We start from the raw sequence: 26,434 nt of genomic DNA, 5'->3' as shown, positions 1-26,434 counted from the left end.
CGTCTCTCCGGGTGGTCCTACCTCTCCGACGTTCTGTCCGCTCCCCTCCATCTCCCAGCCCAAAAGCCCTCTAGGGCGAAGGATCACTCAAGCTGCTGCTCCGGCCCCGCCAGGCCCGCCCCCTAGCCTGGGACCTGGGAGCCCAGACACCACCTCCAGAAGACACTTCTCATTGGCCCCTGTGCCCGGTGGCCGTCTGTCCCGGCTCCGGCTCCGGCTCCGGCTCCGGGCGCCCTGGCCAGCTCCCTCCCTGCCTCCCTGGGGAGGTTGTGGCCAGCGCAGAGACCTGGGAATCCGGCCCAGAGGCTTCACCTCATCTATTTTTAAGCACAAGCCCATGAAAGATTCACAGGCTGCTTTATTTACAGGTGGGGGGTGGCCTTGGCCACCAAGAGGTCTGAAAACCTGCAGGCCTAGGGGAACTCTGCCTGAGTGCCCCAGGGCAGTCCAGCCGGGTTCTCACCTGCGCGCCCTTGCCCCCCAACCCACACCTGCCAGGCTCTCCGGGGTTCCTCCCTTCCTCCCATCTAGCCTGATGCCTGCCTTCCAAGGGCCTTCTTCACCTCCTGGAGATGCCCCCCCCCCCCCCGCCAGAGGGAGCAGGGGTCATAGGGAGCTCCGCCCCCACACCACGCCCCGGCCCAGCTATACAATCAGCTGCCCCCAGCCCGCATCCCTGATCTTGCAAGATTGCTGGGACACCCCTTCCGGAGCTGTCATCCTGATCCCGGTCATACTTCCTCCCAGGCAGGAACCTACCTCCACACGCAGGAGGCAAAGTCAGGAGTGGCCCTTGCTGGGCCAGCCTGGGCCATGGACACAGTTCCTCCCAGCCACTAGTGAGCCTACTGTCCCCATTGTATAGACTAGGAAACCGAGGCTCTGGTGCTTTGGGTAATATGGACTATGAAGCCACATCTTGGGACTTCAGAGGCTGGGTGCCCCACCCCTGCCCCAGATGCCACGTGGCGAGGTGGGGTCCCACAGTGCTCACTTTTTATCTCGGCTTCAGGCATGGAGAGCCCTGGCCCTTCCCTCCAGACATGCCACCCAACCCGAGAGAAACCTGGAGACCACGGGGCCCCACCCGGACCTGGCAGAAGGAGGCCCTGGGTGGGTAGGCAGGTGGGCTGGTCAGCCTCTGGCAGGTCTGCGTGTGGAAGCCAGCATGCCCCCTGGCCGCCAGTCTCCCGTCGCCCAGCACCCGGCACCTGGCACCCGGTGATCGCACCAGTCCTTGACTGTAAGCTCCTGTGGGCCTCGGGAGGTGTGACAACTCAGCCCCAATCGTGGCTCCTGGTGTCATGTGCTGTCTGGATGAGCCCCAGAAATGCCCAGGAGGGGACAGGGACCAACTCAGTCATGAACTCCCCCAGGTCATCGTGGGGACCCCGGGTCCCCTGACGGGGTCAATCAGGACACCGGCACATCCCTGCCCATCAGACCAGGCTTCCCTGCTCTGGCCGTGCTCTGGGGCAGAACCTGAGTGGGGCCGTATCTGTCCCTGCTTAGTTGAGAATCACTGATTTAAGAGAAAATCTCTTTTCTCCACCAACCCAGAAGATTCTTCAGGGCTTCACTTTCTAGAAACAAAAGAGGTTTTGTTAGCTTTCCAAATAGGACTTTATGATATTGAGTATTTCTTTCAGACCCACACCGGAGGAGTCTGACGCCCCACGCCACAGGCGCCCCCCCAGCCCCCAAACCCTCTTCCCTGCCCCATCAGGGGAAAAGTGCTTTCTTTTCTTTTCAATATTTGCCCAGGAGGAAACTGGGGAAGGTGAGATTACATAACAGACTCTCTGTCTGTATGAGGACACAGCGGTGTGCCCAGACCGCTGCCCCCAGGAGCTGGAGGACAGGGCAGACCCCCAGCAGCCGGGCAGCCTCCCGGCAGCAGGTGTGGGACACAGTGACCAGGGTTAGGCTCCTCCCCTGTCACTCCAGCAGGGCGACTCTCGCCTCTAGGAGGCCATTTTCCATCTGGGGTGCACTTTCCAAATGGGGTGCACTTGCTGGGGAGTAAGTACCTCCTGAGCCCGGCATGGATCTCAGCGCTGGGCATGCACCCGCGAGCAAGAAGGGGCCATCTGACCAAGTCAGGGAAGCTCAGCAAGTACACAAACCTGCAAACATGTCACAAAGTCGTCGGAAGTGCTGGGAATAGGGTCAGGGTGAGGCAGGGACCAGGTGGGTGAGCTAGAGGTGGAGGGGTCCCATGGAAAGCGTGCTGCTCAGGGACCAGAAGGAAGTCCCCTTGGGCAAAGCGGCCCTTTCTGCCCTGCACGGCTTGTGAGGCCTGGGTTCCATTCATCCCGTCTGGACCCCCTGAGGACCTGCGGCTGCAGGCATGGCTAGCAGCCACAGAGAAGCCCGCTGTGACCCAGGCTCCTCCCGGCTGCAGCTGCACCCCTGGACGCAGGCCACCCACTCCCACTGACCCACATGCTCTCCGGCTTTGCTGCCGCCTGCCCAGGGGCCCATAAATCCTACAGCCTGTGGCCGGTGCAGCAGGAGCCTGTTGCAAGAGTGGAAAGAGACCAGCTCGTGTATTGACAGGGACACAAAGCCGCATCCCCACAGACGGACCAGGACTGAGTCGAGATGCTCTTATTGGTCCCACTGAGAAACACCACGCGTGGAACTCAGCTGAAGCAATCCTCCCCACAGGGAAATGCTAGGAACATCTGTGAATGGGCTACTACGCCCTTGCAGGGAGCCCCACCTTCCCTAGAGCGAGGGGTCCCCGTTTAGCTCAAGAGCGAAGCTTTTGTATTTGCAGTGAACACGGATCAGTTTTGAGGCTGCAGCTCTTTCTGCCCATGGGTCTTGTCCCTGTGCTTTAATGAAACCACCATTTGCACGGAAAAAAAAAAAGAGAGAGAGAAAGAGAGAACAGATCAGTTTTGGGGGCTGTCAGGAGAGTATTTCAGTAACAGATTGCCTCAGCATCTGAAAAACCCAGGAGACCCATAAGGTAGTTCCTGATGCCCTTAGGAGTGCCAGGTGTCCATGGGCTTTTGGAAATTGCAGCAGACACAGGACCCCAGGCAGCCAAGAGGACAAGGGCAAGCTCAGTCTGCTCTCTGGGACCGGTGGGCTGCCCCTGCAGCCGTGACCTGGACATCCAGCCAGGGCCCTCCTTCCACCCCAAGCCAAGCTCTAAGTGACTGATGCCGCCAGGCTGGCCGAAGGCTGAGTTGATGTGAGCACAATCGCCCTGTATCTGCTCCCGGCCATGGTGACGCACTGTTCCTGGCACCCAAAGCGGACAGCCCCAGCCGCGCCCAGAAGGCCGCCCCATTCCTACTGCCTCCACCCGGAATCTGTGTGTGCCCCCCAGGCCCGCAGAGCGAGGTCGCCCCCCGGCCGGACCAGCAGGGTCTCCCTGCAATTGCCCCAGGGGCCCGAAGGAGCAGGTGGCCCAGGCGGCAGTCACGCGGGCGCAGTTCAGGGGCTCCTTTGTGTGACGACAGGGCTGCCAGAGAGGTTGCGTCCTTGGGTAGCCTTTGGAGCTACGCTTCTGGGTTTGGGGGCAGCGGGGGTGTGGGGAACACGGGGCGGGGCGGGGCGGGGCGGGGAGGCCCATACGGCGGCGGGGGGGCGGTGCCGGAGCCCAAGTTTACCCGCCGCGCGGCTGCGGGGCCGGGACGCGGATAGCCCGGCCAGGAGCTAGGTGACCGGGCGGCGGGGGCAGGGGGAGTGTCGCGGGGCGGGGCGGGGCGCGCCTCACCTAGCAGCTTCCTGGGCGCGCTCGCTCCCCTCTCCGCCCCGGGGCGCCCCGCCCCTCCGCCGTCGCAATAAGGGGCGCGGGCGGGCGGGAGGAGGCTCGCAGTCGTCAGCCCACAGGTCGTCCTCGCGCCCGCAGGCCAGAGCCCAGAGACGGAGCCAAGGCCAGCGCCGTCGGGGTTCCGGGGACGCCGCCGCGGGGGCGCGGTCCGGGCGTGGCGGGGCCATGGAGCTCTGGCCGTGGCTGACCGCCGCGCTGCTGCTGCTCCTGCTGCTCGTGCAGCTCAGCCGCTCCGCCAGGTTCTGCGCCAAGATCACGCTGTACTGCGCGCTCTGCCTCTCGGCCTCCACGGTGGCCGCGGTCATCTGCCTGCTGCGCCACCACGGCCCGACAGTGGAGAACATGAGGCAAGGGGACCTGGGGTCCGGAGGGGAGCGGCAGGGGGCGGGGCGGGGCGCGGGGACTGCGCCGGCCGGGGGGACAGCGGCGGGGCAGGACACGGGGGGGGGGCGCCGGGGGGACAGCGGCGGGGCAGGACGCGGGGGGGGGGCGCGCGGGGACTGCGCCGGGGCAGGACGCGGGGCGGGGGCGCGCGGGGACTGCGCCGGCCGGGGGGACAGCGGCGGGGCAGGACACGGGGGGGGCTCCGGGAGGACAGCGGCGGGGCAGGACACGGGGGGGGCGCGGGGAGCGCGAAGGGGGGGGCGCGAGGACAGCGCCGGGGCGGGGCGGAGCGCGGGCCGCCGCCCGCTTCCGCTTTCCTAACTTTCTTCTCTCCTGTCCCTCCTTCCTGCCCCGCCTGTGGCTCTCGGGGCTCTCGGGCGGCGCGCGCGGGGAGAGCGGCCGGCGGCGGGCACGGGTCCGCGGGACCTCACGTCACAATGTCTCCGTGCCCGGGCCCGCCCGGGCGCAGACACCGAGGGACTTCAAAAGGTCTCGGTCTCCAGCGCCGCCGCGTCCTTCCGCCCCGCCAGGGGCCCCGCGGGAAGCAAAGGGCGTTCGGGGCGCCGGCCGGGGAGTGGCGCAGCCCTGCTCCACCCGCGGGGAGAGAGCGGGTCGGACTGCGGGGCTTGCCGCAGGGGGGGCTTTGCTGGAGCACCGCCCTGGTCTGGAAGAGGCGCTTTAGAGCCCCAGGGGCCCCTGCCTTCTCTGCGCCCCCTCCCGCCTACCCGCACCTGTGATCGCCCCTGGGGCTGACTTCCTTTCCTTCCCTGCGGGTCCTGCTAAGAAGGTAGGAGGCTCCTGAATGGGAAGGGTGGATTTGGCCCCTGAGGTCCAGCCTCAGAGTGGAAGGAAGGGAGGGGTGGCTGGAATTTTTCTGTAGACACCTCCGAGAGCTGGGCTGGTGGGTGTGGGGTAGGGAGGTCAGGCCTGGCTGAAGAGTGGGGGGGGGGGTCTCTTTGGGTCAGAGGCTAAGGGGCGGGGTCTTCTTCCTGCCCTGTCTCCCTGTGTCTGATCCCAGGGCGGCTGTTGCTAACCTTTATCTCTGTGGCTTTTGCAACAGCTTCTTGGCTGTGGCCTGCCGTGAGGATACTGTGGTCCCTGAAGTCCCTGCCCCCTGCGTGGTTACAGGGCAGTGGGTGAGAGTTGCTGACTTCCCGCCCCCTCTGTCCTTGCCCATCCACACCAGCCGATGCTGCTGGGACTGGCCCACACTGCGTGGGCCCTCCAAGCCCTGTCTTTAGGGGTTTGTGGCTTTTCTACCCAGAGTAGGTGAGGACTCAGAGTGGAGCGTGTTCCGTGGGTCTGTGGTGTCCCCTGCCCACCACCAGCATGGCCCAGGCCAACGTCCCAGGGAGTGCAGGCCCCAGGGACAGTCCAGGTGTGTGGCCCTACTGGCTATCTTCCCGCGTGGAGTGCTCCTGGGGAGGGGAGGACCTGTTTGCAGGGGGTTCCTCAAAGCTGGGCCCCCACCACTCCAGGGCAGGGATGCCTGAGGCCGTGCACGTCTCCGAAGGCAGGGCCCGAGTTGGGGTCCTGGAGTCCCCAGTGGGCAGCAGGAGCCTCGGCTCAGCACTTGCTGGGGGCTGGCCTCCAGCCGGAGGAGGGGTGTGGGTTCCGGGACCCACAGGCCAATGGGCTTCTCGGAGGTGGTACTGCCCTCCTAGAGCCAGGCCAGGGGACAGCGTGTGTGGTTCTGAGGTGTCAGGAGTGGGAGGCAGGGGGAGAGCTGGCCCCCAGAGCAGGTTTTTAGCAGAGGTGACAGAACCAGGAGGTGACTCTCCTCTTCCCCCAACTGTGTCATCGGGTGGACTCTTTACAAGCAACTTCCTTGTCCTTTAAAAGGACTGACTCCGACTTCAAAGGTGCTTCCCAGGGGTCAAATCAGAAGTCACCAGGCCCTTTCTGATTTGATGGCTGGATCTGGCAGGCCGGCTACATTTGGCCTTCCCTTGGCCCTGCCCGCCCCCCTCCCCCCCCCGGGGGTTTGTTGGCCCTTAGTCCCAGTCTCACCTGAGATTCTGGCCAACTAGGCTGAACCCCTCGGGATCCTAGAGGCTCTGACAGTACTGGGTGGGAGCTTCCTGCGGCTCTCCCCTCCCTAGGGCAGCCCCCAGACTCAGGCTCTGTGAAGGGCCCACCCCAGGACGCTGATGGGTAACAGCAGGTGCTCCCTGCACCCCAGGGAGAGGCCACAGCCTCCTTCCCCTGTACCCCCAGCCCCCCAGGGGTGGGTCACGGTGATGACTCTGAAGACCCCCTAGCCATAGCTGAAGTGGGGGTACGGGTGGGGCATGGTGTGAACAGGAGTCCCCCAAGGGGTGCGTCCCAGGGAGGCAGAGCCTGGAGCTGCTGCGTTGCTCCAGGACAGGACCCAGGAGGATGGGTGGAGGTGCCGGAGGGCTTAGCGGACGTGCTCTCTACCCCCTCCCTGCGGGCCCCTCCGCAGAGGGGCTGGGACACGCCGTGGCCTCACTCAGCAGTCTTTCCCGCACCCCTGAGCACCCTGGCTGCTCTTCTCGCCAGCCCCGCCCTGACTTCTGGAAGGTGGCCCACCTCGCTCGATGCCACGGTGTCTACGCCCACTGTCCTCACTGTGGGGATGGGCATAATGTGTGCCTCATTCCTCTGATGAGGAGTCAGAGGTGCCGCCTGAAGCCAAGGCTTCCCGGCGGGGGGGGGGGGGGGGGGAGGGGGGGAAGAGAGGCAGGGAAGCGGGGAGGAGGCGGTTGCCTGGGGTCCCAGAGCTAAGACGTGGCGGAGCTGGGGTGCAGACCCACTGGGAGGGCCTCCAGAGTGCGTGCTTCGTACGTTCCCTCTGTGCCCGCCAGCACTAGGGGCAGCGGCGCCGACAAGGACTGGAGCCCCGGGCTTGCGGTGCCGGGAGCTCTGCCGGGGGGCAGCCCTGCTCTGCCCCCTCCCCTGCTTTGTTGCCTTCCCCCGGAACAGCAGGGGCCCCTCCCCACGGGGCTCTGGGCAGTGGCCCAAGGAGGCCTTTGCCTGCTGGACTCCAGTTCTGAGTGTGCAGGGAACTGATGGGAACAGAAGAGCTGACCCTCACACCCGCTGGGGGCCGAGACCAAGGATCCCCCCGGGGGCTGGTTGTGCTCTCCGTGCTGGGCTACGGTGGAGTATTAGGCCCTGTTTCCTCGCCCCACGAGGCAGATGCCCTTAGGACAGCCATTTGACAGAGACAAGGGTGAAGCCCAGCTGTGTGTGTGAGGATTAGGTTCGGCTGCAGGATCGGGACCCCTAGTGACAGCGGCTTCTCCACGAGACTTGACTTTCTTGTGCATTGAAGGAGACTGGAGCTGGGAGGCCCAGGTCCTGCAGAAGGTTCCAGCTTCTCCATCCTGTGGCTCCACCACGCTCAGGGGCCGGTATGCATACACTACCGTGGCAGGGCTTCTGGGGGCTGGACTGCATGAATCCATCGGAATGGCCAGGCCCTGGGTGGCACGGCTCTTGGCTTCAAGGGAGGTGGGGTAGCGAGGCACTCCATTTGTGCGGCTCCTGCGGAACCTCAAAGAGGGAAGAATGGGCATTGTTTAGGCCAGAGACCAGGGGGCTTATCGATGCTGCGCAGGACTTGAACCCAGGACAACTCAGCCTCTTAGCCAGTGCTGCCAGCCGCTGTGTGTTCCTGGGGTGTGCACAGATGGGGATGGGGTGCTTTCAGGGAGCCCCGTGGCTCGTGGGGGCTGGCAGGGGATCCTGGTTTTGCAGGAAAGTCTGCCTTTGTTTTTCTTGGAGTCGGATGGCCAGGGGCAGACGCCCGCCCCTGGATGTGCTGCTGCAGGCCCAGAAACCAGAGCTCCCCGGAGCCCTGGAGGTCCCGGGTCAGGCCTAAGGGCTTGCCGGCCCCTCCCCCTTCCGGCCCCCAGCTTTCACCCGGGGCTGCCCCCAGGTGGACCCCACCCAGGACCCCTGCTCTCTGGGGCACACCCCGAGGGGTCTGGCTGAGGACTGGCGTGCCTAAGCTGAAACAGCCGCCCAGATCTGGAAGCAACCTAGCTCCAGTCCAGCGGCTGAGGGCAAAGGTCAGCAGGTGGCCAGGGCCTGGCCTTGAACTTCCTTCTAGCCGCCTGGAGCACCTGCTGGCTGGGGGAGAGGTAGGTGGCCTGGGGCACTTGTGCTACCTACTTTGGATTCTTCTTATCTGCTTGTGACATCATCACTTTGTTTGCTCCCAGGGTCCCAGCCTCAAAGGCTCAATCTCCACACCCTTCCCCTTTTACAGGTAGGAATGGAAGCTTAGAGGGGGCGAGGTCGAGGGCAATGCCCCAGGTCATGGCGAGTGAGCTCACCCAGAGCTTGGGAAGGGCCCGGGGGTCCTCAGGCTGAACACGGAAGATCCAAGGAAGCTGGCTGGCCGGAGTGAGCCTGGGCTCCCGTGGGCGCTGGAGGGATCCGTGGTGTTTATAGCGCTCAGGCGGTCTCAGCAGTTCATGACTGGGGTTAAGTAGAGGGCTCCTGAGAAAGATCCAGGCAGGGCCAGCACATCTCATCTGCTTGAGGAACGGTCCTGCTCTGGGGGCTTGAGGTGGAAAAAGGTGGTACCAGTCACCCACCTGGCCGCTGGTGGGTGCTTCTGGAATGCTGTGCCAGGCACTCAATGCACCCGCAGGTTGGTTGGGCTTCAGGTAACCGAGGCTGCACTCCAGTAGCTTCCCTGGGGGTTTGGGGGCTAGAGGGGGTAGGGCAGCAGCCAGAGTTGTGTGCCCATGTCCCGGGGCCAGCACCAGGGACACCTGCTCCAAGTTTTGGGGCCCTGGCTCCTGAGGGGGCAGCCCCCCTGAACTTCACCTGCGCCTGGTGGAGGGGCACTCAGGTAAGGTGGGCTGTGGGCAGGTGCTCAGGATGGTGGCGGCTGCTGTGGGCTGGCTGAGGGCAGGGCCAGCCACCTCCAGTCCTGCGGGGCACTGGGCAGGGTCTGCAGAGCCTCAGGGAAGGGGGAAGGATTTGCTTCTGCAATTCTGGAATGCCATCTTGCAGTCCTGGGTCTTCACCCCACCCCACCCCACCTCCAGTATGCCCCTTCCCTGGCATTTTTCACTTGTTTTCCAAAAACCAGGTAAGGAGGTGGGTTCCAGCCCACCTTGGCTTCTCTGCTGCATGACCTTGGGCAAGTCACTTAACCGCTTCGCCTAAGCCCCCTCATTGGAGTGTCCCCTCTCTCGACAAAAAGTGAGGCTTCCTGTCCCGCCCTTGGCACATCGCAGGTGCTGCGCAGGCGTGAGGGTTGGAGGTGTTCCCACCTGCCCCCATCCCCACCCCCGTGGGGAGTACACTCTGCTCTCCTGGGCAAGGACCCCTGGCTTTCTGGCCCTGGCGGCCCACGGTCTGCAGGAGCCGCTGCAAAGCTTGGTTTGCTTCCTTCCATATTGAGGAAACTGTGAAAATGATGGACTTTCTTACCACTTTTACAAAAAACCTTGAAACTGTGTGACATCGGGAAAAGGACAGGTGGACGGGCATCTGCGTGTGTGTGGCCTGCAGAGACTGCTTTGTCCCCTTGAGGACGACCACTGGCAGCCTGCCGTAACCACCGCAGCTGGTGCGTGTTCTAGTCCGCGTGGACGCGTTCCTCGTGCGACTGTGCGGAGCACGCTGCTCCCTCCGGGCCGGCCTCCCTCACGCTGCCCGCTGCCGGGGGTCTGTGCACAGTATCTCCCACAGTTCCAGAAAAACCAGTCTGTGGTCAATCCATTGTGTCAGATACACAAAGAAATCCAAACAGGAAAGAGAGAAGCGTCCTGGAGATGGATGGTGGGGTCGGTCGCACAGCAGTGTGGGTGGATTTCATGCCACTGAACCGGACATTTAAAAGTGATTAAAATGATGGGGCGCCTGGGGGGCTCAGTTGGTGAAGCGTCTGCCTTCCGCTCAGGTTGTGATCCCAGGGTCCTGGGATCGGGTCCCACGGCGGACTCCCTGCTTGGCTGGGACTGTTCACGCGCTCTCTCTCTCTCTCTCTTTGTCAAATAAATCAAATCATTAAAAGATGATTAAAAAGATAAATTTTATGTGACACATATTTTGCCACAATTTTGAAAGAGGGAAAGAGAAGCCAGTAGACACCTCCAGCAGAGAGAAGGCGGTCCGCCTCCAGATGTGGCCGGGGGTCCTCCGCGGTGGGTGGGGGGCGCTCGTGGACTGGCTAGTGCAGCATGGGGTGTCCAGGTCTCCGCCCCAGCAGGCTGCAGATCCGACCGCTACTTCACCTCTCCCTAGCCGGGGACCTTCAGACGGTTCGGTTTCAGATTTTTCTTTTCTTTTTTTTAAGATTTTATTTTTAAGTAATCCCTGTCCCTCATGTGGGGCTCGAACTCACAACCCTGTGATCAAGAGTCGCAGGCTCTACGGTAGGAGCCAGCCGGGCGCCCTTCAGATTTTTCTAATTCAGACCACACTTGAGGATTGCAGGCCTGCCTCTCATAACTGCCTTAGGATCAGATCCTGGAAGAGGGACCAGATTTCTTTCTTTTTCTTTCTTCCTTCCATCTGTCCTTCCTTCCTTCCTTCTTTTTAAGGTTTATTTATTTATTTGAGAGAGAGAGAGAGCGCAGGCCGGGGGAGCGGCAGAGGGAGAGGGGAAGCGGACTTCCCACTGAGCTCGGAACCTGGAGCCTGACGTGGGGCTCGATCCCATGACCCTGAGATCACGACCTAAGCCAAAACCAAGAGTGGACGCTCAGCCGGCTGCTCTGCCCATCTGCCCCGGGACTGGATTTCTGCACGGCTTTGCCCAGGTGCTGTCAACCCGCCGTCCCCCGGCGGCTGTTCCTGACATCTGGGCCAACCCCTCGTGTTACCGGTCTTTTCTTTTGGACCGAACCAACTCAAAGGCTGAAAACAGGGCTCTTGTTTCAATGTGTGTTGCTTTGATTTCTAGTGAGAGTGAAGATTTTCCATGTTTATTGGACATTTCCATCTCTCCCCTTTATAAAGTGCCTGCCGTGCTCTCTCCTTGTCCCTTCAAGCCTCACAGTGACTGAGAAGCTGTCTTTGTAGATGAGAAACGGGGCCCCGCAGAGGTGAAGCAGCTGGTCAGCTCGCTCCCCCTGTGTGCAGGGCCTGCTGGGACACAGATCCCAGAGCGGGAAGGGAAAAATGGGCAGGTCTGGCCTGAGTCGGCCGAGGCTGGCAGGTCCAGGGAAGGATGGCCGGTCTAATCGTGCGGCCACGCCTCCCTGAGCCTCAGTGTCCCCATCTGCATCATGGGATGATGGGAGAGCTGCCCTTCCACGGGGTTTCTGTTCTGTGAAAGGGGCAGCGGAGTGAGAGGCTGGCTTTCAGACCCAGAAAGACAGATCCCGAGGGATCCACTCCCAGGAGGCCCGAGGGGAGTCGGATCCACAGACGCAGGGGGCAGGGGCTGGGGGAGAGGGGACCGTGTGTAACGGAACAGAGTCCAGTCTGGGAAGAGGAGCATGTTCTGGAGACGGATGGAGGGACGGCTCAGTGCGCATGCACTGACGCCCCTGAGCTGTGCACCGAACAGCAGTTAGGAGGGTACGTTTTGGGTCATGTGCATTTTAGGACAATTTAAAAGAAAAACAGAGTCTGGCTTTGAGCCAGTACTGAGTCTGCTGTCTTAAGGGCTGTCTCCGGGCCTTGGGCAGTTACTCACCCTTGTGTATAAAATGGGAAATCCCTCCCTTGCCATGAACGCAGATACCTGGGGGGCTGAGGGTGCTGCCCGAACCTGTGGGAAGTGGAACAGTTCTGGGTCACTGGTGGGCCAGCCACCCACAGGGGATGGGGCGGACCGGGGCCCTGCGGGGCGTTAGAGAGCTCTGAGCCTCACCCCCGCAGGCTGGCCCCTACTGGAGCCCGTCCCAGGTAGAGCCCTCGGCCCCGCCGCGTCCTCCGAGGCCAGCAGCGCCTGTAGACACGTCCCTGCGCCCAGAGCCACTCAGGCCCCCCTGTGCTGCTTGGAGGCAGCCCCCGAAGGTCGCCGGGGCTGGAAGGGCTTGGACCTCCAAGCGGGGGAGGCCCAGGCCCCTCACACCCCGCTCCCCTCCTCTGCCTTCCCCTGGGGCAGGTCATTTGCGCTCTGTAGGCCCGGGAGAAGGGGACGGTGGGATTGCTCGGTAGGACAGGGGTGAGGGGTGCAAGCCCAGCCTGGCCGCGCTCGTCTCATCACAGGCAGCACTGCCGCCTGTTCCTGAGCAGTCAGCCCCCGGAAAGGTCTCCACTTGCTGTGGATGCCTTCTTCCCGGTGTGGCACTGCCCCCCAGGGTCTCCTTCCCCAGAGCCTGTGGGCGGGGGCCCGCCGCCTCTGCAGGGGTGCAGGGATCCCTCTCTCTCTGTTGGGTTTTATTTTATTATTTTTTAAAGATTTTATAAGTCATCTCGCCACCCAACGTGAGGCTCGAACCTATAACCCCGAGATCAGGAGTTGCACGCTCCCCCGACCGAGCCAGCCGGGCGCCCCTCCATGTAGGGTTTTTCATTGCTGACACAGCCGAGAACCAGACCCAGCCCAGCCCTCCGGGGGCTCTCAGCCTCCAGTGCCCTTGCAGCTGCCCCTGGATGAGCAAGCAGGGGTGTGGGGTGAGGGCAGGGCCGCACGGCAGGTCCCCGCAAAGCAGATGCAGAAGAGGACGGCCTCCCCTTGGCCAGGCGTCCACCCGTGGAGGCTTCGCTCCTTTCTGTTCTTGATCTTCCCTGCTCCCGCCAGGGTGGCAGGAGACCCGGCCACACTCGCTGACCCCTTGAGGGACAGGACCTGACGGCTCCTGGAGGGGAAGGTGAACTCAGGGTCCCGCCAGCTGCCCGCGAAGAGGGCCAGCCAAGGCTCCGTCTGCTGGGTCTGTTCCAGGCCAGAGCCCAAGACGGGGTGCAGCGCAGGGGAGCCCTGCTCACTGACATTCTCTCTTCTCAGGATCATCAAATGGTTTGTCTCAAAGTTTAAGTACATATTCGGCCTTCGTTTTGAGACAAAGGGTCTCCAGAAGCTGGAGGTGGACCACCCCTGTGTCATCATTTCTAACCACCAGAGCATCCTGGACATGATGGGTAAGCCAGGGTGCAGAGGGGCTGGTGGGAGAGCTGGTCCTTCCTGGCCGGAGGCTCGGCCTGGGACGCTGCCCTGGTCTCTTGAGGGGAGGGGGAGGGGTGCTTCAGAGAGCTGGAGCCTGGGCCCAGATGACCTGGTGGGAAAGGGGGGCCAGCCCAGGCCAGGTGGACCCGTGCCTCCCTCCAGCCACATGACAAAGCTGTGTGTGCCCGACGCTGGGTACGGGTCTCTGCCACCCTCACCCCGGTGGCTGGGAGCTTGGCTTCACTGCTCTCTACAGGCGGGAAACAGGCCGAGAGGCCACATGACTTGGCCGGGTAGCCAGTGGGAAGGCATGACCCGGCCCCGGGCCTGTTGGTGGTCCAGGCACAGGGCTGGCTCTCTCCTCCTTGGGGAGGTGGCTGCCTGGCTCTGAGCCCGACCCCTTCCTGCCTGGTGCCCGTGGCCACCTGCAGGCCTGATGGAGGCCCTACCTGAGCGCTGCGTGCAGATTGCCAAGCGGGAGCTGATCTTCTTGGGACCCGTGGGCCTGATCATGTACCTTGGGGGCATCTTCTTCATCAACCGGCAGCACTCCAGGACCGCCATGACCGTGATGGCCGATGTGGGCGAGCGCATGGTCAAGGAGAACGTGAGTGTGGGGCTGGGGGCCTGCTTGGCGGTGCAAACGCTCCCCCTCGGCGGGAGGTGCCCAACAGCACCTCAGCCCCCTGCACGTGGAAATGTCGCGAGCCGAGCCTCCGCATCTGCGCATTTGCGGTGGTGGCCTCAGCTGACAAGGGAGGCTCCTTAGGAGGGGGCGGCCCAGGGCCCCGAGGGATGGCCCGGCTACAGCTGCCTCCTTTCCCCCCCAACAGCTCAAAGTGTGGATCTACCCTGAGGGCACACGGAACGACAATGGAGACCTGCTACCTTTCAAGAAAGGCGCCTTCTACCTGGCGATCCAGACCCAGGTGCGCCAGGGCACTGCCCTCCTAGCGGGGCAGGGAAGTGGGTCCAGGTTGGCTTAAAGCCGAAGGTGATGGCCAGGTTGGGGCCACTGGGGGTCGGGGACCACCTCCCACTGGGCGGGCACAGGGCCTCCTCACCTCTCCAACACCTGGTTTCTGACCTGCTGGGAGGGCCGTTCTTTGGGCCCCTTTGCCCACTCTGAGCACCAAGGCTGGTGCTGCTGATCGGATCCCGCACCCAGCTTCGGCAGCCCCCTTGGTAGCTGGCCAGCAGGGGTCCCCAGGGGAGGCAGCGGTGGCAGGCCTACTTGCTGGGCTCTCTGGGGAAGGCCGAGTGCTTGCTCAGTCCTGCAGAACCATGGGCTGGGGCCAGATGAGCTGGGCCTGGGGGGCGGCCCGTACAGAGTGAGCTGGAACTCTGCGGTGGGCCCCTCTACTTTCCTGGTCCTTGAGCTCCAAGGTGCCATTTGTCCCGGGAGGTGCTTGGGGGTGAGGCCCGTAGAACTGCGGGTCCATCCATCCCCCGGGGCAGTGTCTCCTGGTGGCTAAAGGGTGCCCTGTCCCACTCCTGGTTCTGTGTTGGGGGAGTTCGTGCAGGGAAAAGTCTTCATCTGCAGTCAGGGGGAGGGCCTTTCGTCCTGCCCAGTTAGGGTCTGGGTGGCGCCTGGGCAGGGGTCTGCTCTGGGCCCTCCACCTGGCTCAGGTGGCCTCTCGCGCCCCCTGCTGTCTGGCCCTGAGCAAGGCCGGGCGAGCCCTCCTTCCGGGGGCTCTCAGCTGTGGGGGTGTGGAAGCAGCCGGTGAATGGGGTGGAGGAGCCTGGGCTTTGAGCTCTCACCCCCTGGGCCTGCGGCCCCTCCGGCTGGGAGGTGGAGGGCACCCCTCCGCATACCTGGGGCTGATGTCCTTTCCTTTTGCTGGTGGGATGGGACCAGGGGCTCGTGGGAGAGGAGAGAGGACAGGGCGCTGCAGAGGCTCTGGGGGGGCTGGCGTAGTGCAGCCTCAGCCAGGAGATCGGACGGCATTCCCTGCCCTCTCCGCTGCCCTCGTCCCTGTCTCCCCGGGGCCTCCCAGCCTGTCGCCTCCCTGTGTTCCAAGCCTGCACCCCTGCTGGTACCGGGGAGAGGCTCCCTGACCGCCAGGGTTAATGATCACCCCCAGGGGCCGTTTCTGACCCTGGTGTCTTGCAGGAATACCAGCAGACCCTGTCCCCTCCCGGGCTACAGCTGCCCCCTGCCTCCCCAGGATGGGGGAGGGGTGGGCAGAAGGACCTCAGTGACCTCCAGCTAAACTCTACAGGGCCCTGCCCTCCCTGGGCAAACTAGGACCCAGTGGGGGCACAGATGTGAGTCACAGGGACGTGCGCCGGCCCGGGAAGGCTTCCTGGTGAAGGGGATGCTTGAGTGATGCTGTGCAGGATGAGTTTATGGAATGCTGGGGACAGCTGTAACCGGGGAGGGGGCAGGGCCTGCTCGTTTTCCTGGAAGACACCAGGGTCAGAAACGGCCCCTGGGGGTGATCATTAACCCAGGGCATGAAAGGTGTCCCGGGCCCCGGGGTCATGCGTGGAAGGGGCCTGAGGCAGGTCACCCTGCCTGGCCTGTAGCTGTGGGCACTCCCGGGACCTCCTTAGGCAGAAGGCAGGCAAGTGGGAAGGCAGGGCTCCCCGCGCCAGCTCATCCTTGGGGCTCAGGCTGGGCTGGGGGTGGGCTTCCGTGTGTCCTCAGGCGCCATGGCTTCTATCCACAGGTGCCTGTCATCCCTGTGATATACTCCAGCTTCTCCTCCTTCTACAACCCCAAGACAAAGCTCTTCAGCTCAGGTAGCACCCCACCACCTGTGCACACCCGCGGGCGTGCCTCGTTCTGTCACGGGGACACCCAGGCCCCTGGTAGGGTAGTTCCCCTTTCCGGGTGGTTCCTGTAGGCCAGGGATCATCTGGTGAGTGAAGGAAGGAAGGAATCTGGAATCCCAGCACGGGGAGGGTTAGGTGCCTGAGTTCACACACAGAGGCCCAAGCTGGGCAGCAGCCTCCCAGGTACCCCCATGCCCACCAGCCGTGACACTTGGGGCCACTACCCTTCCTTCCAGATCCCGAATGTGGGCACCTGGTGCCTAGGTAGGAAGGTGGGGTCAAAGGTTGAAGGGCAGCGGGGCGGGGGGGAGGAGCCAAGTTGTGTCCCCCCACGCCCCCATATCTGGGACTCGTGGCCCCCCCTAGACCACGGTGGAGGATGGAAGTAGAATGGTGGGTGTGGGTGCCTGGGAGGAGGCAGGCGGGCCCCTTCTCGGGGAGGATTGGGTGGGGCTCGCAGGGAAATACACAGTTGTCAGAACCTACCAAGCTCGGACTCAGGAGCTAAGGGTTTGGTTGTACTGACTCTTCTCAGTTAAAAACCAACCACCTGAGACCAGGGTGTCCAGGGAAGGCCGGTAGGTGGCCGAGGAGGGGAAGGAGGAGAGGGGGGTTCAGCTGGTGCCGGAGCAAGGACAGGCTGCAGCTTGGGCGCCAGGACAGCGGGCACGGGTGGGGGCCCCAGGCGGCTGATGCTCCACCCCCAACAGGAACTATCAAGGTGGAGGTGCTGGATGCCATCCCCACCAGTGGTCTCACTGTTGCTGATGTCCCCAAGCTGATGGATACCTGCTACCAGGCCATGAGGACCACCTTCTTCCGCATATCCAAGACACCCCAGGAGAACAGGGCGGCTGCAGGACCTGGTTGCCAGCCAGCGCAGTAGCCGAGGCCTGGGGTGGGGCAGGACCCAGGGACAAGGCCTGGATGGAGAGGGGACAGAGGGACCCCTCCCCCTGCCCTGGCTGCTTAGTTCCGCTGTGCCCTCCTCCCGAGGTTCCCCCGTTCATCCGGGCCCTGGATGCGGGAGGCTGCCTCCTGTCACTGGCCTCGGATGTCCCCCCAAAAGGAGAGTCAGCTGGAACCTTCCCAAGAAGCCCACACTTGTGCCTCTCAGACTCGGGAGCAGGCGAAGCACCAGCTGGGCCGACAGGCAGGGCTGAGCTGCACGGCCTCGGGACGAATGGCCAGGGCTGAGACGCTCTACCCTCCTGCCGCGGCCCGTGGGGCGTGGAGGCCGGCTGGGCGGCCGGTCCTCTGGCAGAAACGGGACTCTGCGGGGGTGGGGGGGCGGCTGGACACCCGGTCTTGTGCAACCTGGGGCCTCAGGGAGAGCACACAGCAGAGGTCCTTGCTCTGCTGGCCTTGGAAGCAAGCCACCCAAACAGGCACTGCACACCGTCCGTGTTTTATAATAAACAAACCCTTGGAAGCACCCGGTGAGTTGTGGTCACTCGGGGTGGGCAGGGCGGTACAGTGCTCAGGGCTGGCCTCGCCGCCTCCAGGGGCGCTCCCTGCCCCCCGCAGTGCCCCGCTACGGGGCCAGGCCCGCAATCATCCTGCGGAACTGTTTTTCCAGGGGTGGGGATGTCCCCCGAACCGGGCGGCGGGCACGCTGGGGGTCAGATTTGCTCTCTGGCCGCTGGCTGGAGCTTATCACCGAGAGGCCAGGCTCGCCGTCACAGAAACCACCAGCTCTAGCCCCTTGTGGAGAGGGGGGACCAAGACCCCGTGTAGGAGGAGGGCCCAGTGTGGCTGGAGCCCCCCTCTGTGCCCCACGGCTGCCCCTCTGCCCTCCTGCCAGCCAGCAGGTGGCCCCCCATCAGCCTCAGGATGCCCCCCAGAATCCAGCAAGGACACAGCAGCGCCTGAACCTTCATTTTATTCTGACACGGAGCAGAGGTGCCCCCAACGAGCAAGACCCTCGTACCTCCCCTGAGCCACGGCCCCCCTCACTGGTGCTGGCCGCGCTGGGGCTGGATCACACCTAGGGGGACCCCTCCTCCCGCCCCGCCTTGGCGCGAAGTCCCCCTCTGGCCCAACCTAGCGCGGTGGGCAAGGCTCCCAGGACCCAGGGCCAGGGGCCCGGGCCGCCTGTTACAGCTCCTTTTCGCAGGAACCTGCGGACGGACAAAGGGCTGAGGTCAGAGGCCGCTGCTCCCCACCACCTTCCTTCCCCCCAGGTCCCAGGCTCCCGGGGAGCTCTGTGGGGGTGGGTGGCACTCACAGGACCCCAGCTGCTCCTCCAGGAGGGAGATCTGCTCACTCAGAGAGTCGATGCGGTCCAGCTGCTGGAGGGAGTGCGCCAGGAGGCTGCTGGGGTCCGGGAGCCCGTGCTCCAGGGCCCTCGAGGCCAGGCTATGCAGCGGGGCGAGTACCAGCTGCAGCTTCTGTGGGCAGAAGGGACCCTCTCTGTTCCACAAGGCTTTTAGGGAACCCTGTGGCCTGTAAGGGCTCTGCAGGGCCCTGGATGTCCACCAGAGGGAGCGTCTGTGCCAGGAGAGCGGGATGCATGGGCAGATGGACACCCGTGACCGGCCCGGCAGTGGTCCCCAAAGCCTGGGGTCCCGGGTCACAGGAGCTGGGGGGGGGAACCAGAGCTTCCAAGGGGTCCTCAGGCCAACGGCCCCACAGAAAGGCCACAGGGACAAAGGTAGAGGTGGGCTGGACCTGGCCTCAGGCACTCTGCTGCCTGTGGGGGGGCACGGCCAAGCTTGGCCCTCCTGTCCTGAGGCCCCTGGGCCTGCTAGCCCTGCCTGGCCTGGGCTGTCAGTACCCAGGAGGCCTCCTGCCCGGGGCCACCCCCACAGAACCCCACAACCACCCTGAGGGTCTGAGCTACACCACAGGAGACGATGGAGGGGGCCGGCCTCACCTGCTCGAGCATGTCCACCCTTGACCGAAGTCTCTGCACTTCCTCCTCGACTGCGCTGTCCACGCCTGGGGAGATCCCAGCCCTGATCAGGCAGGCCCTGCTCCACACCCCACACCCCAGGCCGGCTTCTCCCCACGCAGAGGCCTCTCGGCCTCGGCCAAGGGCCGGGCACAGCCCTGGACACGGGGCTCAAGCCCCACCCCCATTCTAGGCAGCGAGGCTGGCCTGAGGTCTGGCAGGCGGCCTGGCCACGTCAGCATGCCCTGACCCGGCAGGTGCGCCCCGCCCCACCCCTCAGCGCCAGGGTCCCCGCGGTGCTGAGCCGTCCAAGCCGAGGTCCACGTCGTGCTCTTGGTGCCAGGCTGCCGACAGCGCATTATTACTCACGGTACGAGTTTGAAGTGTCACAGCGCGTACCAAAAGTAATAATGTCCCGTCGTCAGCGGAGGTGTGGCGTCTCCTGGCTGTGGGGGCAGGGACACGGAGAGGACCCCGGGGCGCGTCTTCCACTCTCCCGGCTGAGGTGAGCCCCCTCTCGGCAACCCCCCCACAATGCCCCCAAGAAAGCAGCGCCCATCTCTCCCCTGGGGAAGATCACCACTTACGCCCAGGTTAGGGAGATGGCCTGCAGCCCAGGGCGGGAGGCCCCCGGCAGCCCCCACTGCGCCCAGCACAGATGTGCAGGCTGATGCCCACCCCCTCCCCAGGCCCTCCCTGGCCCTCCTCCCAGGCACAGCAGCAAGGATGGGGGGGGCATGTGGGAAGTTTACCTGTTGTGGGGTTCGGGGCTACCCTGGGGGCCCCTGTCTTGGGCAGGCAGAGCACACCATCTGCAGATGGGCTGTGCCCTTCCCAACACTGGCACCAGTAACTACCCGCAGTGTTGACGCAGTGCTGGGGACAGGTGCCCCCTCCAGCCCTGCACTCATCCACATCTGCAGAAAAAGCGGTGTCAGCTAGGGAGTGGCACCCACACTGAGCCCCCTCAACACCCGCCTGTTGGTGGACCACCCCCGACGCCCAGCGAGGGGTCCAGAGGACCCTTCCCCTCCGGGAGGACAGGAGGCAGCCTCACCTGTCTGGCAGGTGTCGCCCTGCCATCCTGCAGGGCAGTGACAGCGGCCTGGCTGGACACAGCTCCCTCCGTTCTGGCACGGTGGCTGGCATATTGCTGTTGAGGGGGAGGCCTGTCACAAACGGAGGGGGGTCCCCAGGGCCCCGCAGCGGGCAGCCGGGGAAGGGGTGCCATACGGCAAGGAGGCACTCCACTCAGGCGAAAGCCGCAGGGGCTCTGCCCGGGTCTGCGGGGCCCCGGGGAAGGCCCTGCACCTCTCACCTGCTCCACAGGCCCTGGGGAGCCCGCCGGTCCTCTTCCAGCCGGGGCAGCAGGCGTAGCGAGGCCTGGGGACGGCCGGCCCAGGGCTGCGGCGGTAGGCAGTCCTGTAGATGGTCCTGTGGGGTGGGTAGGGGCAGGGAGTCATCAGCAGTATTGGCCGGGCTCCCCAGTTCCTCACCCCACCTTCCCTCCCTGGGCACTGGGCCCCTGGACGCCGAGGGTGCTCCCTCCCAGCACTGCTCAAGCCATGGGCAGCCTCTGAGTTCTGGACGCCCGGCCCCTCCCCTGGGCAGGTGGGGAAGGGGGCGCTCACTAATGGGGCTTTACCCACCCCTTCCTGCCCTGCCGGCTTAGTGAAAGGGGCAGGGACCAGGGCCCCGCCCCTTGATGGGCCCCGCCCCTTGATGGGCCCCGCCCCTTGATGGGCCCCGCCCCCACCGCCCCCACCTTCTTGGCCAGCAGGGGCACATCCCACAGGAAGGTCTTTGAAAACCCCACAGACAACAAAATCTCTTTCAGCCACATTTCCACAGCTGACCACCGGAGGAGACCCGCGCGCTCCTGCTGGCGGTCAGCTGGGCGCCAGGGTGGCCTGGGAGTACAGTCTCCACCGGTGACCCTCGGGGGCTGTCATGGGGAGGGGGTGCCCCCCCCGGAGTTCAGAGGCAGGTTTGGGCGAGGCAGGGATCATCTCAAATGGATAAGAACTTGTAGCCAGCACCCCGAAAGCAGAGGGCAGCAGACAGGATGGGCGAGCCCCCCCAAAGATGAGAGCAGGACGGGATGATGTCTGAGTTACTACAGCGACACCCTGGGACCAAGACTGCCCGAGTCAAAACAGGCATCAGCCTCTGCCATCCGCTTGGACGTGGGCCCGGGCTTCCCACCTTGGGGTGCACAGCCCTCCTGGGGCTCAGGGCTGATGTGTGGCAGGTGGGGGTGCTGCAGGGGGCAGGGGGTGCTCACCGGTAGGTGCTGCAGGCTCGGTGCCCATCACAGGTGGTGAGGAAGGGCTGGTACACTCGCTGCACGAAAGACTCTGACTCGGGGCCCCTGGGAGCCCCGATGGCACACACCCTGCGGCTACAGAGGTGGGGGCACCGGCAGGTCAGTCCCACAGCTCCCAGCCCAGAGCCCAGACCCTTCCAGCCCTGGAGCCGAGGCAGCCAAGAATCTGGGGAAGGGGCTTCCCAGCGTCACCACAGGAAGGACCCTCAGCAAGAACCGCAAGGAAGAGCCATGCCCCCCCACCCCCAGTCCTGGGGGTTGCCCTGAGGGCTCCTGGCTGCCCACCCCCACCGCTGCAGCACCCAGAGGCCCAAGCCCCCCACGCTCTGACTCACCCAGGCCGGAAGACGTGCTCAGTGCCACCCACTGCCAGCACCAGGAACCACACCAGCAGCAGCTCCCTGGAGGTGAACATGGCCCGTGTCTGCAGGGGGGATGGCCTTCTCCTCAGGGGGGCCTGAAGCACAAGGCACCCCCATAAGCCCCTCTGCAGATCCCTCCTTGAGCCCATGCCTCTGGGGGAGCCCGGTCCCTGGCTCTGGGACACCTGCCCAGCTCAGCCGCTTTGCTAGGGCCCCCCACTGCAGCCTCGTGCCCGCAGGAGCCCCCAAGGGCCGTGGCAGCCACCCCCTCCTCCCACCGCCCCAGCAAGGGAGGCCAGCCCTCTGCCCCGCACAAACAGCCTGGAACACCCCAGAAGGGCGAGGATGCAGCAGCTTGGTCTGGGTGAGCCTGAAGGCAGCCGCAGCTCCAGCAACGTTCACTTGGGCAGGTGGGGGCCCAGGGGGAGCCTCTGGACCAGTTCTCCCTCCTCTGGCTGGATTTAGTGCCCTCGTGTCGTGGCAGGGTGGTCCCCAGCCCAGTCTGCCGACCGGGTGGTAGTGGGCAGAGCTGGAACCTGGCCCAGCTGGCTCGGTCCTTCTGGCCTTCAGTGTCCTCATCTGCCAAATGGGGAGCCGGCCACGGGGGTGGCATGGGAGTCTATGAGGGGGTGCAGGTGCTCAGCACGAGGGGCCATGTGGTCCTTCTCAGAGTGGGGCAGAGCCTGCGTGGCAGGGGGTCCCTCCTACCCTGGGGTCTGACTGGTCTGCTCCAGGGCTCCCGGGACTGGGCTGGGGGCAGGGGCCTGGAGCAGCCCTCCCCACATGCCAGTGGAGCCAAATGCCATCCTGCTCGTCTGGGGATGGACGCCAGGGACCCGGGAGAGCATTCCTGGGATGTGGGAAAACCCAGCCCAGAATTAATGGTCTGCAACGCGCCGATGGGGCCCGTGCGGTGGGGGGAGGGGGAGGTGTCCACATGCGCGGCCAAGCATCTGGGGAGACGGGGCGCTCCAGGCACCGCACCCGGGGCCCCCAGGGGGCGGGGTTCCGCCCAGGTGGGCAGGCCCTGGCCCTGCAGGGCATCCAGCAGGAAGGACATGGAAGACGGTTGGACTTCCATGTCGCAGGAGGTAGAATCAGGGTAGGGTCGCCCCCTTCTCTGGGACTCGGTTTCCTCAAAGACACCAGTACGGTCTCAGAGGCCCCTCCTCCAGCTGACAGCTGGTCGCATCAAGAGTGACCCCCGCGAGCAGTTGCTGAGCCCTCAGGCCTGCCAAGCCCAACCCCAAGGGGAGTGATACCATGATGGGTGTGCACAGTCAGCTGGGAGTGGGGTCCTTGCTCTGGCCCACGGCCCCAGGTGAGGTGGAAGGCAGCTGGAGGAGAGTCCTTCCTGCACCCCCTGTTCACTGTGGTGGCCCAAGAAGGGAAGCCAAGGTGTTGGGACTTAGTTTGGGGGAAGGGTCATGTCCTGCGAGCCAGCTTGGGAAGAGGACCTCTGGGAGTGGACCCGGGGGGGTGCACACTATTAGGGGGCACTCCTGGGGATCTAGGCAAGAACTGAAGGGATGGGAACAGGTGACACTGGGGAGCAGACCCCGGGAAGGCAGAGGTGGCCCCAGGGCCCGGGGGGCTGGGCAGGAGCACACGTGCTTGCACTTGGTGCCCTGTGGGGGAGGCTCATCTCTTGCAGATGTAACTGTCCCCCCCCCCCCAGATATCCACCCCAGCACCTCCCCTACTCATTGACAGAGGCTTCAAGCGGGATAATGCTTTAAGAGAGGAGAGACTCAGGATTGAAGTCAGGCTTTCTCCTGGGCCAGCGGAGGCCCATGGCGCTGCCCAGCCTGTGCAGGGCTGGCAGAGAGTCTCATTTCCCTTTGCAGCCCAGCTGGGGCGGGGGTGGCCGCCGCGCCGCAGGTCGATGAGCGGTGATGTCCCACCCTCCCCGAGGGGTCAGCAGGGGCCCAGCCCACCACCTCCCCTCCCACCTGCCCGCGCTGCATCCCCGCAGCGCCCGTCCCGGAGGGCTGGGTCCGCAGAAGGAGGGGCCTGACTCGCCGCAAAGCGGCGGCCGGGGGCTCCCCCCCTTCCACCGGGAGGGGTGCTCTGGACGTTAGGACCCTGGGAGGGCGGAAAGGCGGGGTGACAGGACATTGGGGAAGCGTCCTCTCCGCCGCCGGCCCCAAGCCTCCCCTCCCCCTGCACGCCGGATCTGTGGGGGGTGGGGGTGAGGATGGAGAGAGACACGGGGTCTGGGGCCTGCGAGGCCCTCAGCCAGGCCCTGGGGAACGCTCAGGGCCCGGAGCGGGTGAGGGGCTGCGGCGCCCCCGGCCCCGACCCCCCGCGCGGCCTGGCTCGTCGCCTGTTACCGGCAGGGGGCGCCCTTTCCGAAGGCCGCTGGGCCCATTCTCCGGACCCGGCGCAGGATCCGGGCAGGGCTGGGGGTCGTGTCCCCACGCGGCAAATCCGGCGCCCCCGGCCCGCTCACCTCTCGGCTCCCCGCGGTCGCTCTGCGTCGCCCCCCAGCTCCGCGCGCGCCCAGGCCCCCGACCACCCCCGCCCCCCGCGCGCGGCGAGCAGACCCCGCCCTCGGCGCTCCCCGCGCCCCCCGGCCCGGCGCTCGCTCGCTCCCTCCGCACTCACCGCCCGAGCCGGGCGCGCACGCGCCGCCGCCGCCGCCGCCACCACGCCGAGGGGCCCCGGCCCCGCCCGCCGCCCCGCCCCGACCCCGCCCCCGGCCCGGCCCGCCCCGGGTGGGCTCTGAGCACCCCCCCCGCCCGCCCCCATTGCGCAGATGGGGACACTGAGGCCCGCGGCGGACGGCGCCCCGTGGGCAGGGCAGTCAGTCAGCCCGAGCCCAGGACTCCAGACGCGCGCCCGCCTGAGCGCGCCGCCCCTCCTGAGCCCTCTCCGAGGCCCCGCAGCAGGATGCCGCAGGACTGGGACGCGGGTCAGGTGCCCGGAGGCCGCGTGGGGAGCCCGCTCTCGCCGGGGGAAGGGGGGCGGGTCCTCGACCTCCCAGGCTGAGCACCAAACCCTGCGGATGGCCATCACCACGGGGTGGCCAGCTCACTGGGCACCAGGGGCTCTAGCTGACCACTACCTTGCGGTCACCGTAGGGTGAACATCATGACCCCCAAGGCTCGGGCACCCCGTATTTACACGAGATCACACAGAGCTGTGACATGGCAGAGCCTGGCTGGATCCTAGGTGGGACCTCCCAACCAGTATGCCCGCTCAGGGACTCTGCGGGACTCCCACGGGGCACCCCCCTTCGTTCAGGACAGTCAGGACCACCCCTGGGTGTCCCTTAGGCCCCCGGGGAGTCCCTCTAGCCCTGTGGTCACCACCGGGGACTCCTGGGCTCCATTTCTGCATTTGTCACCCGGGCTAAAGCAGCCCCTCGTGACAGCAGTGCCCACCAAGGGGGGTGGTGGGAACCAGGTGCAGGCACGCCCCACCCGGGGCCTCTAGTATTATTTCGGTCACATCCACACCATGATTATCACGGCCCTCATCATGTGCGAGGTGCGGGGCCTGCCCCCCTCAGTGGAGCCTGGTCCCCGGTCACCTAAGTGCATGTGTGTGTAGGACATTTCCAGGCCCAGGCAGACCCCCTGCTCGTGCCGAGCATCTGAAGCTTGCTGTGGGACTCACCTGGAGAAGGGGGCTCTGTCATCCCCTGGACAGCGGTGGCCGCTGCTCTTCTGGCTGGCGGGGGCTCCCTGCACTTCTCTTGTGCTGGAGTCTGCAGGTCAGAGACGTAGTGTGGGTTAGCTTGCTGCCTTGGTCACCCTGATGTCCAGGGGCTGGGAAGGGGGCCAGGCTCCATGCCCCTGTGGGGGCCTCAGCCTGCGCGTGGCGTAACAGGCCTCCAGCCCCATGATGGCCGAAGCCAAATGGGTCTTTCCGTATTCTGCCTGTGGCTCACACCCTCAGCCTTGAGGGAGAGACACACCTGCTTGGGTCCCAGGAGATGGGGATGGACAGGCTGCTGGGCATGATGCTGAAAGTCTGCAAAGCCCAGGGTGCTGGGTAAGGGTCCTTTTTGGGGGAAGGGGAAGGCTTCTTGCAGAGCCAGTAGCTGTGGGCTGTCAGGCTAGGGCCCACTTTGGGGCGTGGGAGCTAAAGGAAGGGAGGGGACCCAGATGGCTGGACAGAAGCCCCCAGAATGAGAGGGCCCTGGAAGTCCCCCGCGGATGGTCTGAGGGCAGCTGGGGTGGCTGTGGCTGGGACACCTGCAGTCGTGAGAGCAGGGCCCTGCCACTGAAGGACTTCGGGTCCCCTGGCCCCCAAACCCGAGCGGGGCAGCCCTCACTCAGACTCACGCAGTGAAAGTCAAGAGCCAGTCCTAGGGGAGACCTTCCCCACTCAGACCCCTGCCCCCATCCTGTCCCTGACCCTCTGCGCCCTGCAGCCTGGCTGGGTCTCTGGTCCTCACTCTGCTGCTAACCCCGGGCTGAGGCCTCATGCTCTGCTTCTCCATCGGAGCCACGGGGCTTCCCCAGACAGACCGCTGCGGTGGCCGTGGGACCACAGGGGCGGCAGAAGCCGAAGAGGCCTCCACTTGGGCTGGGGGGCCTTTGGGGGGGGGACTCAAGCACTCTGGGCGGGGGGGGAGAGGGGGAGCAGGGGCTCTCCCAGGGTCTGAGGTGGGCTGTCCCTCTGCCTGAGGACCCCACTCATGCCCCCGAAGCCAGCCCAGCAGGAAGTGGGGGGCTCCCCTGGTCCCGTGTGCTGTGCGCCCAAGGAGCACGGCTCATCCTGGCTGCAGAGTTGGCTTTGGGCTTCCTCTGCGTGAAGCCCCCTCTGCCTCCCCTCCCAGACCCACGTTGGAGTGCTTGCCCACCCTTGGGGGATGGCCTGGGACCCCCGGCTCTGAGCGGAGAGC

General features: G+C 65.1%; 2 protein-coding genes across 2 annotated transcripts; one reads left to right on the top strand and one right to left on the bottom strand.

The window, feature by feature from the left end:
• The first annotated feature begins 3,804 nt into the window (after positions 1–3,804).
• On the top strand, positions 3,805–17,433 carry AGPAT2 (1-acylglycerol-3-phosphate O-acyltransferase 2). Its single transcript, XM_028094841.2, has 6 exons — positions 3,805–4,137; positions 13,062–13,195; positions 13,652–13,827; positions 14,054–14,149; positions 15,893–15,965; positions 16,709–17,433. The coding sequence occupies exons 1-6, from the start codon at positions 3,956–3,958 to the stop codon at positions 16,882–16,884; spliced, it is 837 nt and encodes a 278-aa protein (XP_027950642.1). The 5' UTR covers positions 3,805–3,955; the 3' UTR covers positions 16,885–17,433.
• Positions 17,434–17,864: 431 nt separating this feature from the next.
• EGFL7 (EGF like domain multiple 7) lies at positions 17,865–25,258 on the bottom strand. The gene is made up of 9 exons (XM_028094850.2): positions 25,201–25,258; positions 21,553–21,674; positions 21,176–21,292; positions 20,210–20,325; positions 19,949–20,044; positions 19,644–19,808; positions 18,874–18,938; positions 18,226–18,388; positions 17,865–18,118 (listed from the first exon to the last, which is right to left on the bottom strand). The coding sequence occupies exons 2-9, from the start codon at positions 21,630–21,632 to the stop codon at positions 18,096–18,098; spliced, it is 825 nt and encodes a 274-aa protein (XP_027950651.1). The 5' UTR covers positions 21,633–21,674; positions 25,201–25,258; the 3' UTR covers positions 17,865–18,095.
• Positions 25,259–26,434: the final 1,176 nt, after the last annotated feature.

This window comes from Eumetopias jubatus, unplaced genomic scaffold (genome assembly GCF_037043125.1).
Source record: "Eumetopias jubatus isolate StellerSeaLion01/CBP00866 unplaced genomic scaffold, mEumJub1_p1.0 scaffold_15, whole genome shotgun sequence".
Lineage (NCBI taxonomy): Eukaryota > Metazoa > Chordata > Mammalia > Carnivora > Otariidae > Eumetopias > Eumetopias jubatus.
The sequence above is the reverse complement of the archived record's forward strand: the minus strand, read 5'-3'. Positions and strand labels throughout refer to the sequence as shown.